The sequence below is a fragment of the Rana temporaria genome, chromosome 7, assembly GCF_905171775.1.
Source record: "Rana temporaria chromosome 7, aRanTem1.1, whole genome shotgun sequence".
Classification (NCBI taxonomy): Eukaryota; Metazoa; Chordata; class Amphibia; order Anura; family Ranidae; genus Rana; species Rana temporaria.
Window position 1 is genome coordinate 137299155 of NC_053495.1, and position 16683 is coordinate 137315837.

Sequence of the window (16683 nt, forward strand, 5' to 3'; positions counted from 1 at the left end):
AGTACTTTGTAAAAAATGATCGCTCAATGGGTACTTTCTTGCATGTTTACAGTGTAAACCAGCTTGTTACCATGATGCTGACAGGTTCTCTAATTCTCCAGCTTGGATCTGCTGTTTGAGGACTAGTGCTAATTCCCAGAGACCTGATATCACACATTATTGTAAGGTCACCCACTGTTTATAACTCCACCTTCCCTGCTTAAAACTGATTTCTTGGGTAGTTTTCTACAGAACCAGAGCTTGTAAACTTTTTCTATTGTATAAGACAGTTTCTCAATTTTTTATATTATGTACATGGATGTGTGTCTAAAAACACATGAATTGTACTTTATCTAAAGTACCTCAAATACATTGCAAAGGTCCTTTTGGCCGGGTTCACACCTATGCGAATTGAATGCGCGTTTCTCCGCATTCAATTAGCATAGCAGGAGAATGTGACTGGCTCTCTATGGAGCCGGTTCACATATCTCCACAGTGGGTCCGATGCGGTGTGCCGGAAAAATGCATGCCTTTTTGGTGCGTTTCAAGTTCTATTTCAGCCCAAAATCCGGGCTGAAATCAGACCTGAACCGGTGAACCAGCACGCACCGGACCCCTGCTGTGAGCCGCATGCGGCTTTACAATGTGACCAGGCCTTAAATGTGTTTGTGTGTGTGTGTGTGTGTGTGTGTGTGTGTGTGTGTGTGTGTGTGTGTGTATATGTATATATATATATATATATATATATATATATATATATATATATATATATATATATATATATATATATACTTTTAAAAGTAACCATTGAAATAATGATTTTTCCTTCTCAAAATATTTTATTGATTGGATCAACAAGTAAATTCAAGCAGTTGTAATAAATAATACAACAGTAAGCAAACCATATTTAAAGCGGAGGTTCACACAAAAAGTGAACCTCCGCTTTTTGGATCCCTCCCCCCTCCGGTGTCATATTTGGCACCTTTCAGGGGGGAGGGGGGGTGCAGATACCTGTCTGAGACAGGTATTTGCACCACTTCCGGGTTCTGACTCCCGCAGGGAGTCCAGACTCGTGACGCCCCCCCTGTTGTCTTCTGGGAAACACTGTTCCCAGGAGAGAGCGGGGATCAGTGATGGTGCACCGCGATCCTCGCGCATGCGCAGTAGGGAATCGGGCAGTGAAGCCGCAAGGCTTCACTTCCTGATTTCCTCACCGAGGATGGCGGCGGAAGCAGCCGAGGACTGAGCGATTGCTCAGCCTCGTCTACTGACATTGTGGGCGCGGTGGACAGGTAAGTGTCCATTTTTTAAAAGTCAGCAGCTGCAGTATTTGTAGCTGCTGACTTTAAAAAAAAAAAAAAACGGGTGGACCTCCGCTTTAACATAAATGGTAGAATTTTAAGGTCCACTAAGTAGCTACTGTTAGGTAGGTTATTTGACCATTACAGAAAAGAAAAGTAAATTAGTTAATATAACTAAGAATAATTAACTACGATTGAAATAATACTACCATATAGAGTATTAGCTTGGACCAGAGCTGTTAAAATGTGTTAAATAGAATAATACTTCATTACTGTTCAGTAAAAGATAGAGCCGAAGAAAAAAAAAAATATATATATATATATATAAGAAAAGAACACACGGAAAAAGGGAGACACAAGAAAAGGAAGAATAGAATAGTGAGGAGAATAGAGAAGAAAGTGCAGGAGTCCACTGGATTAGCTCAGATCGTATGGCTTCCTGTCTGGGGGTGTAAAAAGCATTATAGTATACATAATGATTTTTGATTGATTTAGGGCTCTTTTAAACCAGCTGTGCTAAGATGTATTGATCAGTGCAGGCTTAATGCAAAGGCAGATAGAAAATATTTGAATAAAATATGCCCTGTTTACACCATACATGTGTAATGGTGTACATTGTGTACAGATGAAGTATGTCTCCTTTTTTACCAAGCACGTCATGCATCCCTGTATATCAGCACACTGCTGCAGACAGCCACAGCACCTATCAGCCTGTCATTGATTTGCACAGCTGCTGATCGCAAACATCCGTGCTGCCCGCTGCAGAAATACATTGATTCTTGACAGTGTACGACCTTTGTTGGCAGTTTGAATGAGTTCTAAGCAAAAAAGTATTCTGTGTAGAAGAGATATCTTGGCATAGTGTCCAGGCAGGGTGCAATGATGGAAATCTGAATCTGGGTGAAATGCAGAATAAGGATTTGCTCTCTGATTTCAGGTGTAAAGCTTGTGTTGGGTTCCAGTGATAGCCATTGGATAGTCATGCCTGTCAAATAATTACCGAGCGTTTTCCTTGGTGTTATCACATTAGGTTTGGGAGAGATGATCCTCCATTTAGGTGTCCCTTACTCTCAGCAGCTGCTACACATTCCATCATGAAACTTTCACTAAGAGAGTTATGTGACATGATGGATATGTCCTATTGTTTGTGTAGTAAGAAAGAAGGGTCTGACAGCATTAATAGTAGGCAGTATATACACGTTTAATAATCTACCCATTCTTTCATGGGGACTTTATCATACCACTATTTGGTTACTTACAAAGTGGGAACAAATGGTATTATTATGGAATAAAACAGGTGCAGGATAAGAGAGGTCAGCTGCTCCTAATTAATAGAATATCATTTATATATTGTTTTTTTATTATTATTATTATTATTCCAGTTTCCTGCACCTCCAGCCAGCCAGTGACCCTTCTTTCTACAGCCCCAAGCCTTATTAGAAGCTGATTTCACACTGATTCTACAATACACTGCTACATAACCATCATGTGTCTAAAGCGATTATCCCCATTTTCCACCCACACTGTGCTGTTAACGACTTTATATTCTTTATGGGTGTTTTTCGTTTTAAAAATACTAAATACATTAATAAAACATTATGTGCCCATGTGCTGTTATTACTTATTTTGCTGGCCTTTCTCCCTAAGGTGGGCCGCTCACTAAGAGCCGGTTCACACTTGGGCGGCACGACTTCGGGGGCGACTCCGCAAGGCGTCCTGAAGACGACTTCAGAGGCGACCTGCAAAATGACTTCTGTATAGAAGTCAATGCAGGTCGCCCCGAGCCGCCCCCAAAGTCGTACAAGAACCTTATTCTAAGTCGGAGCGACTTGCGTCGCTCCTATTAGAACGGTTCTATTGCATAGAATGGGACGCGACTTGTCAGGCAGCTGAGCCGCCTGACGAGTCGCCCCAGTGTGAACCGGCTCTTAAACTCACAAATCAGGAAGGCTCCTGTCACACTGAGGCACGGACGGCATCGGCGGTAAGCGCTACTATTTTTAGCAGCACTTTACTGTAGTTTTTGCAGAGGTATTCGGCCGCTAGCGGGGTGCTTTTAACCCCCACTAGCGGACGAAAAAGGATTAAAACCACCCGCAAAGCGCCAATGCAGCGACGGCGGTTCAGCCGCTCTGCCCATTCATTTCACAGACATGTAGAAAAAGATGATCGATCGCAAGGCATAACCAGATAGCCAAACCTGTGTGTGTGATTACTAAGTCTGATCACTCCCATTTTCATATCTACATACTGTGTGTGTGTGAGAATATAAATATATATATATATATATATATATATATATATATATATATATATATATATATATATATATATATATATATATATATATATAATATATATTAGTACAGACCAAAAGTTTGGACACACCTTCTCATTCAAAGAGTTTTCTTTATTTTCATAACTATGAAAATTGTAGATTCACACTGAAGGCATCAAAACTATGAATTAACACATGTGGAATTATACATAACAAAAAAGTGTGAAACAACTGAAAATATATTTCATATTCTAGGTTCTTCAAAGTAGCCACCTTTTTGCTTTGATTACTGCTTTGCACACTCTTGGCATTCTCTTGATGAGCTTCGAGAGGTAGTCACCTGGCGCAGCACCCCATCACTCTCCTTCTTGGTCAAATAGCCCTTACACAGCCTGGAGGTGTGTTTGGGGTCATTGTTCTGTTGAAAAATAAATGATGGTCCAACTAAACGCAAACCGGATGGAATAGCATGCCGCTGCAAGATGCTGTGGTAGCCATGCTGGTTCAGTATGCCTTCAATTTTGAATAAATCCCCAACAGTGTCACCAGCAAAGCACCCCCACACCATAACACCTCCTCCTCCATGCTTCACAGTGGGAACCAGGCATGTAGAGTCCATACGTTCACCTTTTCTGCGTCGCACAAAGACGCGGGGGTTGGAACCAAAGATCTCAAGTTTGGACTCATCAGACCAAAGCACAGATTTCCACTGGTCTAATGTCCATTCCTTGTGTTCTTTAGCCCAAACAAGTCTTTTCTGCTTGTTGCCTTTCTTTAGCAGTGGTTTCCTAGCAGATATTCTACCATGAAGGCCTGATTCACACAGTCTCCTCCTTACAGTTCTAGAGATGTGTCTGCTGCAAAAGGTGGCTACTTTGAAGAACCTAGAATATGAAATATATTTTCAGTTGTTTCACACTTTCTTGTTATGTATAATTCCACATGTGTTAATTCATAGTTTTGATGCCTTCAGTGTGAATCTACAATTTTCTTTTTTAGTCATGAAAATAAAGAAAACTCTTTGAATGAGAAGGTGTGTCCAAACTTTTGGTCTGTACTGTGTGTGTGTGTGTGTGTGTATGTATGTATATATGTATATATATATATATATGTATATATATATATATATATATATATATATATATATATATATATATATATATATATATATATATATATATATATATATATATATATATAAATATATATAAATATGTGTGTTTATATATATTAGGGCTGAAACAACTAATCGATTATGAAACTAATCGATTACCATTTTCATAATCGATTAATTGGCCAGTAACATAATGGGGTTAGAAATAAATAGAAAAAAAATCCCTTTATAGTACAAAAAGAGCAATATGCTACTGTAAATATTACTTTCACTGTCTCACAGTAAAAAATTAACCCCTTACAGTAGCAATTATTTGCTCTTTTTGCACTAATTTTAGTTTTTTAACCCCCATTATGTTGTTACTAAACATCTCAGACCGAGGTCACACCTCTGTGTTTTTTGGTGCTTTTTGCAGAAACACACTACAGTTCATTTACATGTTTTCCAATGGGACACGTTCACATCCATGATTTTTTTCAGCTGCTGCCTATTTGGAAAGGGCAAGGACTTTTTAACGCAAAATGGTGCTATTTTGTTTTTTTGGTTCAATATACTTCAATGGAGAAGCTGCAGAAAAGCATGTAATGTGTTTTTGCTGCAATTTGTGTTTTCTAATCTGCCCAAATTGGCCAAAGAAAAAATGCAAATCACCGCAAAATTCCTTTTTTTTTTTTGTTAACGTTATTAACCGATTAATCTAAACAATTGACCAACTAATCGATTATGAAAATAATCGTTAGTTGCAGCCCTAATTATATATATATATATATATATATATATATATATATATATATATATATATATATATATATATATATATATATATATATATATATAAATAATATTGTGTGTGTTTTTAAGCCTTAACACACAATGGAGAGATTTTTAATATTAAGCTGATCTGTCACATTTAAATAACCTTAGACATTCTGCAGTTCCCCTTTATGAGTGTCTCTCACTTTGCTCAGATGCCAGTTTATAGTTTGTGATCTGACCACCTAGTTAAACAGTAGAGGTCTTCTAACCATTATTGATAACCGCAGCGAGATCACACGAGTTGCCCAAATCGGACACCACACATTGACCTGTTTGGCGTCCTAATTAAAAGTAAACTTTGAGAGGTGTGCTTCTGTAATTCACAGGAGGTGGTACTCCTCTGCAGATGCATCCTTCTATATAAGGGAATGATGTAGGTAGTTGCAGCCTTCCTCTACTGAACTGACCTTGTGAATTTTGGGTCCAAATTCAGTTTAGGTAAGGGCATCCCTGGCACTGACTCCTTGCTGGCAAAGTCACTACTGCTCCTGATGACAGAGAAATGATGTAGGCATGGTGCCTTCGGTATGCAATGGATGAGCATGAGAATGTCTAATGGGTTGTGTACAATATTGAACACCCTGGGGAGCTGGGCTGGTGGAGGCTTCTCAGATGGTTTGAATTTCATTGGTGAGTAAGAGGAATCACATGAGAATTCTAGCACTCTGTACATGGCAGGCTGTGTGTTCACATGCCAGAAAGCACGGAGTTCATAGACGCTGCTCCATCTGAGCAAATAAGCCAAGACAAATGTCAAGCTAGAAGACTCTTGCTAAAGGCAGCACAACACTGACATTGTGCCGAGGAAACTTTAGTGCTTTCTACTGTCTCCATAGTATTTAATGAGAGCCTCAGGAAGGATTTCACAATGGCCAGGGATTGCTTCTGTAATGTCTTTGAGAATGTCACAGCAGCCCTATGCTGCTTCTACCAGCGCAAATCCGTTATTGGGATCAAGGTAAGTGCTGGATTGTGAAGAACGGTCATGAATGCTTTCTAATTGATTGGTCAGATTTCATTGGTTTTCAGGCTGCTTTTTGTAGTGGAAATTGTTTTTGTATAGGGTGCCATTTATAATAACTACTGGCTGAACTTTTGGAACTGCACCTGTAATATCACAATTACATGGTTTTCTTTCTTCTTTTTCTTTTTTATACTGTGAAAAAGAGTTTCCAGACATTTCAGGAGTGTCCATTGTATTATCTTACACATCATATATAAGAGTGACAACATCTCCATTGTCATATGTCACTGGATGACAGGGTGGAGTGTGTTGGGGGTCTCCGATCAGCCGATTGCTTCTCTGCTATACCTTGCATACAATATTGGGAGCTGTACTAATATACATTACATCCTGCTATATGCACACATGGGACTGACTTGGATTGCCATTGATACATAGTTGTTAGGTCAGGTTAACCAAACGTCCCTTTTAGTATGACGTATGGCAAAACCTTTACTTGGATATTTGGCTAATATTGGATGAATTTAATTAATTGTTAACCTAGTATGAATGACTATATGTGGTAAATGATCCATTCATTCATGTGATCTGTGTGACAATGTCAGGGCAGCTATTAATCTTCAAAGAAATACTTTGTTTTTGCTGAGAATTTATCCATAGCCGTCTCTGTAGGTCTTCCAATGTTCTTTACTTACTGCTGTGTATATCTGGATAGTTTGAGGCTTTCTCTGCCCCTTAGACCAGGGGTCTCCAAACTTTCTAGAGAAAGGGCCAGTTTATTGTCCTTCAGACTTTGGGGGGGGGGCCGGACTGTGCCCTGTAAACGTAAACAATACTCGATCTTTGGTATTAGCTGGAGAAATAGTTGGTGTCAGTGGGAGGCATAGTGGCCCATTCTTGTTGTCAGAGGAAGGAATAATGCCCCATTGTTGGTGTCATTGGAAGGAATAGTGCCCCATTGTTGGTATCAGTGGGAGGAATAATGCTACATCCGGAAAGAGTGCCCAAATGTTGGTGTCAGGCAGAAAAAATGCCTCAAGGGCCAGATAAAGGCAATCAAAGGGCCACATCCGGCCCCAGGGCCACAGTTTGGAGACCACTGCCTTAGACTAAGGTGACCAGATTTTTCAAATGAAATCCGGGGACATATTTTTTCTTTACTAGTAATGGCAACAATCAGCGACTCTCTGCCCGTCGCCGCCCGCCTCACAGCCTCTCAAGTCTTACTCTTCGGGCCCCGGCTACTACTGGATGGGGAGCGGAGGAAGATCACTCTGCCAGGGAAGGCAAGGAGATAGGCAGGTGGCTGGCCAGGATTTGAGCCAAGGCAGAAGAACGTGCAAACGAAGCTAAATGAGCATGCGCCCGAAACTGAAGAAATATTCCCTCCGCTCCGACCAGCACATGATCATCAGAAAGGGGCACAGATAATGGGAAAAATACAACCCCCCTATGCTAGTAGGCACGGCGGAGCGGGGGTGTGTAATTCTAATTTTTTTATTTTAATTCTGCACTGATTGTCTTTGAAATTGCCCCTGTCCCCTATTAAATCCAATCTGGGGACAAAACCAGGGACAGACTTGGTCCGGGGACAGTGTCCTCAATCAGGGGACTGTCCCCTGAAACTGGGGATGTCTGGTCACCCTACCTTAGACCCCTTTCACACTGGGGCGTTTTTCAGATGCTTTGGCGTAAAAAAAAAAACGCCTGTAAAGTGCCTGAAAGAAGCCTCATCTGCAATCTCAATGTGAAAGCCCGAGTACTTTCAGAGCCCTTTGACACTGCCAGCACCCGAAAAACGCTGGTAAAACTCCGCTAAGACCCTTTTCACACTGTGGCGTTTTTCAGGTACTTTGGCGTTTAAAAAAGCGACTCAATGGGAAGGGGCGCTTTGGGAGCGGTGTATTCAAGGCTCCTAAAACGTTGCAAAAATCTGCTTGCAGGACTTTTTTTGATGCCCTGTCCACGCGGTGCCTCGGTGTGAACTCCGGGCTTTCACATTGGAATTGAAGATGAGGCTTCTTTCATGCGCTTTACAGGTGCTTTTTTTAATGCTAGACCCCTTTCACACTGGGGCGTTTTCCAGGCGCTTTAGTGTGAAAGCACTGGGGCTTTCACATTGGGATTGCAGATGCAGCTTCTTTCAGGTGCTTTACAGGCACTTTTTTTAACACTAAGGCGCCTGAAAATCGCCCCAGTGTGAAAGGGGTCTTATACATATTTCAGTAGTAAGCCCCCAATCCTAGTCATACAGGGCCAGATTCAGGTAGAGCGGGCGCAGCGTAACGTAACCCGTTTACGTTACACCGCCGCAATTTTTCAGATTTAGTGCTCGATCCACAAAGCACTTACCTGGAAATTTGCAGTGGTGTATCGTAAACACGTCCGGCGCAAGGCGGGCCAAATCGAATGGGGCGAGTACCATTTAAATTAGGCGATACGACGGTGTATCAGGAGATACGCCGTCATATCTATTTTGTGAATCTGGCCCACAGTGTACATATTGGAAGTCCCTACTCTTTTGTGTGAAAAGATGCTACAGTGACACACACATTGGAAACCTATATTTTGTGACATATGTTTACCTTTTGTTTTTTGTTTTTTAACTGTGGGGCCAGTCCTCCATTTGCATTATTACCATTGGTACCCCATATCCAGTTTCTAAAACTATAATTATATTTATTAGTGTCTCAGCTTGATCCATGCATAATATATAGAAATATAAAATATATAAAAAAAAAACATTTCAAACTAACACCAGTGAAGGTAAATGCTAATGTAAAATACTGTATAACATATATCCTAAATATGAGTAGTAAATAGAAAGGTCTGCATGTTCTTGGGGCTCTTCATTAAAGGCTTGGAGAACATTTACCGTAACTATATCTGTGTGTAAGTATATGTAATAAAGATTTGTGTGTGCGTATTCACACAAACATTAATGTGAACATAAACGTAAAATTAAATACTTTTTTATTTTATATAAATACTTTTTATTTTCAAATGATAAAAGTAAGAATAAATCTGAGATAGCTAAAGTATACTAAAATCATTCCAGTTCTCAAATATACAAAGATAATGTTACTGTTTGCATCTATTTGCACATGCCACCTATAATATTCATCCGCATCCATTTTTTTTCAGTAAGCCTGATGTCAGATGGGCGATTCTTCTGCTGACATTCTTTGCCGCTGGCAGTTTGTTGCAATCACCAGCAGCAGGATCGCTATGAGGCTGCCAGTTTGTCCCTATGGAATTTCCTCCTCTGTAGCTGATGAGGAGAGGCGTCGTTGCCATCACTAGTGATGAGGATTCAGCAACGTTCAGGCCAGCGGCAGAGCTACAGAGGGAACAATTCCATATGGAGAGGCAGGCCCTCTTGGCGATCCTGCCACTGTGAATCTAGTGGCAGAATCGTCCATCTGACGTGAGCCTTATAACACTTCTCTTGTTCCTTGACGTTTCATTTAACTTGAGGATAATTTTAATCGGGGTCTAAATATGTTTTTGATTACCCACTTCAGCCCTGGAAGGATTTACCCCCTTAATGACCAGGCCATTTTTTGCGATACAGCACTGCGTTAATTTAACTGACAATTACACACACACACACACACACACACACATATATATGTATATGTGTGTGTGTGTGTGTCTGTATGTGTGTGTATATATATATATATATATATATATATATATATATATTATATAAATGTATTCATCAGTTTAGGCCAATATGTATTCTTCTACACATTTTTGGTATAAAAAATCCCAATAAGCGTATATTGATTGGTTTGCACAAAGGTTATAGCGTCTACAATATAGTGGATAGATTTATGGCATTTTTATTTATATTTTACTAGTAATGGCGGCGATCAGTGATTTTTTTTTTTTTTTTTTTTTTAGCGGGACTGCGACATTGCGGCAGACAGATCGTATACCTAACTGACATTCTTTACACTTTTTTGGGAACCAGTGACATTATTACAGTGATCAGTGCTAAACATATGCACTGACATTGTACTAATGACACTGGCAAGGAAGGGGTTAACATCAGGAGCGATCAAGGGGTTAAATGTGTTCCCTGTTTGTGTTTTCTAATTGTATGGGGGACTGTGTGACTAGGGAAACACACAGATCAGTCTTCTTGCTCAGCAGGAAGACAGACCCTAGTGTTATCCCCTGACAGAGCGAAGATCTACCTTGTTTATTTCGGCAGATGCCGTTCTGTCTATGCGGGCTGATCGTTGGCTGCCGGCAGATATCGAGACCGACGGATTGGCTCCCCCGCTGACCATTCCGGAGCGCACGCATGCCCCAGAAAGCTAGTCCTCAACTCGCTGTAACAGTACACCGATTTACGCAGCTGAGCCAACTTGCCGCAGTGCGGCGGGTGGTTGGCAAGTGGTTAAAGTGGTTGTAAACCCCATTCATGAAATTTGAGCTGAGCACATATATCTGTAGTGTTTACTTATTTCTCTTCAAAGTGTTGTTTCTCTCTAGTGCTTTGTTCCTCTGTTATCAGTGTGAGTCACTTCTGTGCATGTTTCTCATGTTGCATTTGTGGTACAGTGTGCTTCCATATTTTCCTCTCATCCCTGATATGTGCTATGCTGAAAACTGCATTAAAAAAAAAAGCAGGATTATTGTACTGCAAAACCGCTAGGTGTGAGCATGATGGTTCTCTGCTCCTGTTTTATCTGTATCTTCTGCTCAGGGTTTGTCCATAGTATCTACTACTTTGTATAATGAATACATGTAGCATCATTATCTGACTGTACAGGTCCACAGCAATTTACAACTCCATTCATCCTTTTCGAAAATTTCCCATGCAATCTGACAATCTCATGTTCTACTCAACTTTCACTCATATCCTAATTAAAGGAGTTGTAAATCCTTATGTTTTTTTTTCTTAAATAAAAAAAAACATGTCATACTTGCCTCCACTGTGCAGTTTGTCTTGCACAGAGTGGCCCCGGTCCTCCTCTTCTGGAGTCCCTCAGTGGTGCTGGTGGCTCCTCCCCCCATCGATAGTCCACATTGGAGAAGGCTCTCCTAAGGTGGACACCTGTGCGTAGAATCATGCATTAAAGGGGTTGCATCCTATGCATTAAGGTGAAAAAAGTCACCGCCCCCCCCCCGAGCCCCCGTTTTACTTACCTAAGCCCAAATCTCCGTGGGTGCGATCCCGCGTTGCTTTCCCCCAGATCTTGTCGGCACTTCATTGGATGATTGATAGCAACGCAGCCATTGTTTCCTGCTACTGTCAATCAAATCAATGACGAGGTGCTTTGGGGGGCGGGGCTGAGTCATACACTTGGCAGCTATGGCCGCCAAATGTATCACACGGGAGCGTGCCCGCAAGGTAACCCCCCCTGGGAGAGCTCTTCCCAGAGGGGGTTAGCTCTTTCGGGGAGGAGCGGTGAGAGCTGTGCAAAACGTGGAGGTAAGCATGACAGTTTTTTCTTTGTTTGTTTTTTAACCGAACCTTTAGTATACCTTTTAAGGTGAAAACCCATGAGGATTTACAACCCCTTTTTAACCCTAATGCCGCGTACACACGATCATTTTTCGACATGTAAAAAACGAAATTTAAAAAAAATGTAATTTAAAATCATCATTTTTCGGGTTCTGAAAAACGACAAAAAAAATTCGAACGTGCTGCATTTTTTAACGACGTTTTAAACTATGTCATTTTCGGGTTGAAAAAAATGGTCGTGTGTGGGCTAAAAAGGACGTTAAAAACCTGTGCATGCTCAGAAGCAAGTTATAAGACGGGAGCGCTCGTAAAACTACCGTTCGTAATGGAGTAAGCACATTCATCACGCTGTAACAGACAGAAAAGCGCGAATCGTCTTTTACTAACATGAAATCGGCTAAAGCAGCCCAAAGGGTGGCGTCATCCGCATGGAACGTCGTAGGTCGTCGTACGTGTTGTACGTCACGCGCTTTGCTAGAGCATTTTTATTTAAACGATTGTCTGTGGGCAACGTCGTTTTAATGATGAAGTTGGAAAAAACAAAGTTTTTTTCCATGCCGAAAAATGATCGTGTGTACGCGGCATAATAGTAATAGCATGTGTTACTATAGTTGAATAGGGTTCCCAGTCACATATCAGTAGCACTTGTGTGCCTTATTTTTTTTTTCTTCTTTTTAATTGGAAATAAGCTTTTTTTTTTTTTTTTACATCCTAAAATGAAATAGCTCTGAAATTCCCATAGCAACTTTCCACTCTGTCTGATCTTGTCCCTGGAGAGAGTGACATAGTATTTAGGAGCATGCACAGCCTGGGAAGAAAACATGAAACATACTTCATGCCAAAAAATCTGGAACCATTTCCTTTCGGCCTTTCTTTCCTTTTGGACATCACATATGATCTATAAATAGAATGCTCGTTGCAGAGATAATGTAGAAGTCTCTAGTCTCCCATTGTAGTGTAGTGACTGCCCGATGTACACAAGGCTTGGCCAGTAGTATTGTAGTATTGTACAGCAGGAGAAGAATAGACAACATCCATAAGAGTTCATGGGGTTGATTTGCTAAATAAAGGCAAATCTACAAGTGCAGTTGCTGTAGATCTAAAGGGGAAGATCTGAAATGAAGGGAAGCTCTGCTGATTTCTATAATCTAAGGGGCAGATCCACAGAGAGAGTACGCCGGCGTATCTACTGATACGCCAGCGTACTTTCAAATTTCCCGCGTTGTATCGTTGTTTTGAATCCTCAAAACAAGATACGACGGCATCTGGGTTAGATTCGACAGGCGTACGCCTTCGGATCTAAGATGCAATCAGGGGCGGACTGACCATTGAGTCACTCGGGCACTGCCCGAGGGCCCCATGCCACTAGGGGGCCCCATCCGGGTTGCCAGGCTCAGTAAAACCAGGGACAGTATGTAAAAATCTGTGTTTTTTTTAGATCTGTCCCCGATATGTCCGAAAATGACATGCTTTTAATGTGAATATCCCAAGATTTTAGCTGCCCGCCTCTGCACTACCTCCTGGCGTGGTGGTCATCTGTAAGCCAGAGGGGCCCCATAATCTTCTATTGCCCAGGGGCCCCATGAGTTGTCAGTCCGCCCCTGGATGCAATTCTTCGGCGTCCGCTGGGTGGCGTTCCCTTCGTTTTCCGCGTCAAGTATGCAAATTAGCTATTTCCGACGATCCACGAACGTACGAGCGGCCGGCGCATTCCTTTACGTCGTCTCTAGTTGGCTTTTTTCGGCGTATAGTTAAAGCTGCTATTTCGTGGCGTACTCAATGTTAAGTACGGCCGTCGTTCCCGCGTATAATTTCAATTTTTTTTTTTGCGTAAGTCGTTCGTGAATCGGGATGGACGCAATTTACGTCCAGGTCAAAACCAATGACGTCCTTCGACGTCATTTCGCGCAATGCATGGCAGGAAATTTAGGGACGGCGCATGCGCATTTCGTTCGGGGCAGGGGCGCGCTTCATTTAAATGAAACACGCCCCCTACCCGCCCAATTTGAATTCTTTATGGATTCGAACCAAAGCCAGGTAAGGTACGGCGGCGTAGCGTATCTCAGATACGATGCGCCGGGGCAGATCTTTGTGGATCTGCCCCTAAGTCTGAACAAACACTGAGATCTACAGTGACTGCACTTCCAAATGCACTTGTAGTGTAAAGTGGGTTTGCCTTTAGTAATAACCCCCTTTGTCTCAACCCCCTGTCACTTTTGCTGGACAGCTTGGTCAGGTAAAGGAAATTAAAAAATAACAGATTTTTTACAGGTAAATATAATGCATGGAATATGATAAATTGGCATATATTCATGTAGGAAGATTGTTGCATTGAATGTTCTGACCACCTTACTGTTTGACTTTTAAAGAGGAAGTAAACCCTTTTTTTTTTTTTAACACCCTGCAAGGCAAAGACATAATGAGCTAGTATGCATAGCATACTAGCTCATTATGAAGTACTTACCTGAGATCGAAGCCCCCGCAGCAGTGCTCGGTCACCTCCTCCGTCGGTGCCATCTCTTCACGAGTGACTTCCGCATATCACGGCTCCGGCGCTGTGACTGGCCGGAGCCGCGATGACGTCACTCCCGCGCATGCACGCGGGTAAACCTTAAGCTAGGCTCATCTGTAGGTTAAAGTGGTCTGTAAGGGTTTACAACCACTTTAAGTTTTATTCAGCACAGTATACTGATGTCTGCATCCACACTCAGATACCACAATCCGATCAATGAGTGAGTTTTAGTAGCTGTGTCTGCTAGAAGTAATGCGTTTATTTTCCTGTAATGGCTGGCCTCTCTCGTTCCTTTCTGAGCCCTCTGTCCTGCCTCCATATTTCACATACTAAAAATACAGTAACATTCTGTATGGAAAATAACCTCTGACAAACATTAGGAGGCATTGCTGCCTGACTTCCTGGGGTAATAATATCTGCATAAGATTGATTGCAATCAACGCATATGTATCTTTGAAGATCATCCTTTATTAGAGCAGCTTTATTTGTGATAGGTCTTCCTGGTATGTATAAATTTAGCCAGCTCAGAGTTATGAAGCTTCTCTCCGCTCACAACATACTAGGAATAAATTTGGTTATAGTTGGGTGTATGAAGCTCTAATATAAACCAAGGTTTTATTTTCTTGCCTGTCCACATGAATATTACATATTTTTTATTTATTTACAATTAAAAAATACAACATACTTAAAGTTCTGATGTTTCTGCTTTCCATTGCAACAATGGGTAGAACATGCACGTCAGACCATTCATCAAGCTACAGTAGCCTTTGATACGGCAAAAGAGCACTAACAGCATGCTAAAGTGGCCTCTCAAATTGCTGAACTGAAAATAACTATGAAAGGGAGATCTGCTCAGAGCTGTAATTACATAATTTAAAGCAATACAACAGTATTTTGGATATTTACACATATGAAATTGACCTAAACGATATATATATATATATATATATATTTTTTTTTTACTGCCACCTATAGAGACATTTATCAAGTGCCAACTAAGCTGTTTGCTGCTTATTCCCAACTGAAACGCAGCCACTGTCCCATTATTTATCACCACTGTGCCCATCACTTGTCACCACTGTGCCATACCATCAAACGCAGCCACTGTGCCATCAATTGTCGCCACTGTGCCCATTGTCACCACTGTGCCCATCACTTGTCACCACTGTGCCATACCATCAAACGCAGCCACTGTGCCATCAATTGTCGCCACTGTGCCCATCAATTGTCGCCACTGTGCCCATCAATTGTCGCCACTGTGCCCATCAATTGTCGCCACTGTGCCCATCAATTGTCACCACTGTGCCATGCCATCAAACGCAGCCACTGTGCCATCAAACGCAGCCACTGTGCCATCAATTGTCGTCACTGTGCCCAGCAATTGTTGTCACTGTGTCCAGCAATTGCCACCACTGTGCCCATCAATTTTCGCCACTGTGCCCATCAATTGTAGCCATTGTTCCTTGTAAAATGCCCCCCCCCCCCCCGCCGCCTGGCACTTACCTTTCTGGGGTCAGCTATCCTGCTTCTACCATCCCTCGATGTCTTCTCCTGCCCTTGATGATGCTTCAGCCAATCGGGTTACCGGTAACTAGAACCGGCGAACCTGATTGGCTCAGACGCCTGTCAGTCTTATCCAAGGAACATACCCTCCCGTGCGTCCCTTGGATAAGCATCTGGAAGGCGATTACAGCCCTCAGGCCGCTGGCTATGATAGGCACTTCCACAGCCAACCAGCTGCCGTTATTCAGATGGCCGGCGCTCGCCAGGGGGCCGGCCATCTGAATAGTCGGCGGCAGCGGCAATACATAGATTTATGCAATGCATGAATCTATGTATTGTATACAGTAGCGGTGCGAGAGCAAGAGGGGGGTGTTGCTCCGGCGCCCTCTATGGACGCACCGCCACTGTTTTTCTGAATGCTCATCAGATCAATTCTTTGGCCCCACATCTGGACTTTCTATCCTTCAATAAGTAATTTAGAATTCAAGGACAATTTCTGTGTTTATACCAGAACAAAGGTTACAGCTGCAGGACCTGATTTTGTTTTTAGGACCTGTTTACATTGGGAACTGTATATGAACGCTGTGCCGTTCCTGTGCAGTTCATCATGCAGTTTGGTTTAGTGCGATTGCAGCATAATTTCAGCCCTTTCATTTTGAAAGGGCTGAAATGGCACCGCACCAAAAGTAGGGCATGCACTACTTTTTGAAACACAATGTAATCTAATCGCCTGGTAC

The 16683-nt window shown here is 42.0% G+C and overlaps 1 protein-coding gene across 2 annotated transcripts in view; it reads left to right on the forward strand.

The window, feature by feature from the left end:
- BCAR3 (BCAR3 adaptor protein, NSP family member) overlaps positions 1–16683 on the forward strand; it is a 173088-nt gene that overhangs the window by 93963 nt on the left and 62442 nt on the right. The window contains exon 1 of one of the 2 annotated variants that reach the window (XM_040360003.1): positions 6132–6446. The exons of the other annotated variant lie outside the window; for it this stretch is intronic. Within the exon in view, the coding sequence (XP_040215937.1) occupies positions 6357–6446 (90 nt within the window). The 5' untranslated portion in view covers positions 6132–6356. Of the gene's footprint in view, positions 1–6131; positions 6447–16683 lie in introns of those variants that run through there. 2 annotated transcript variants of the gene reach the window in all.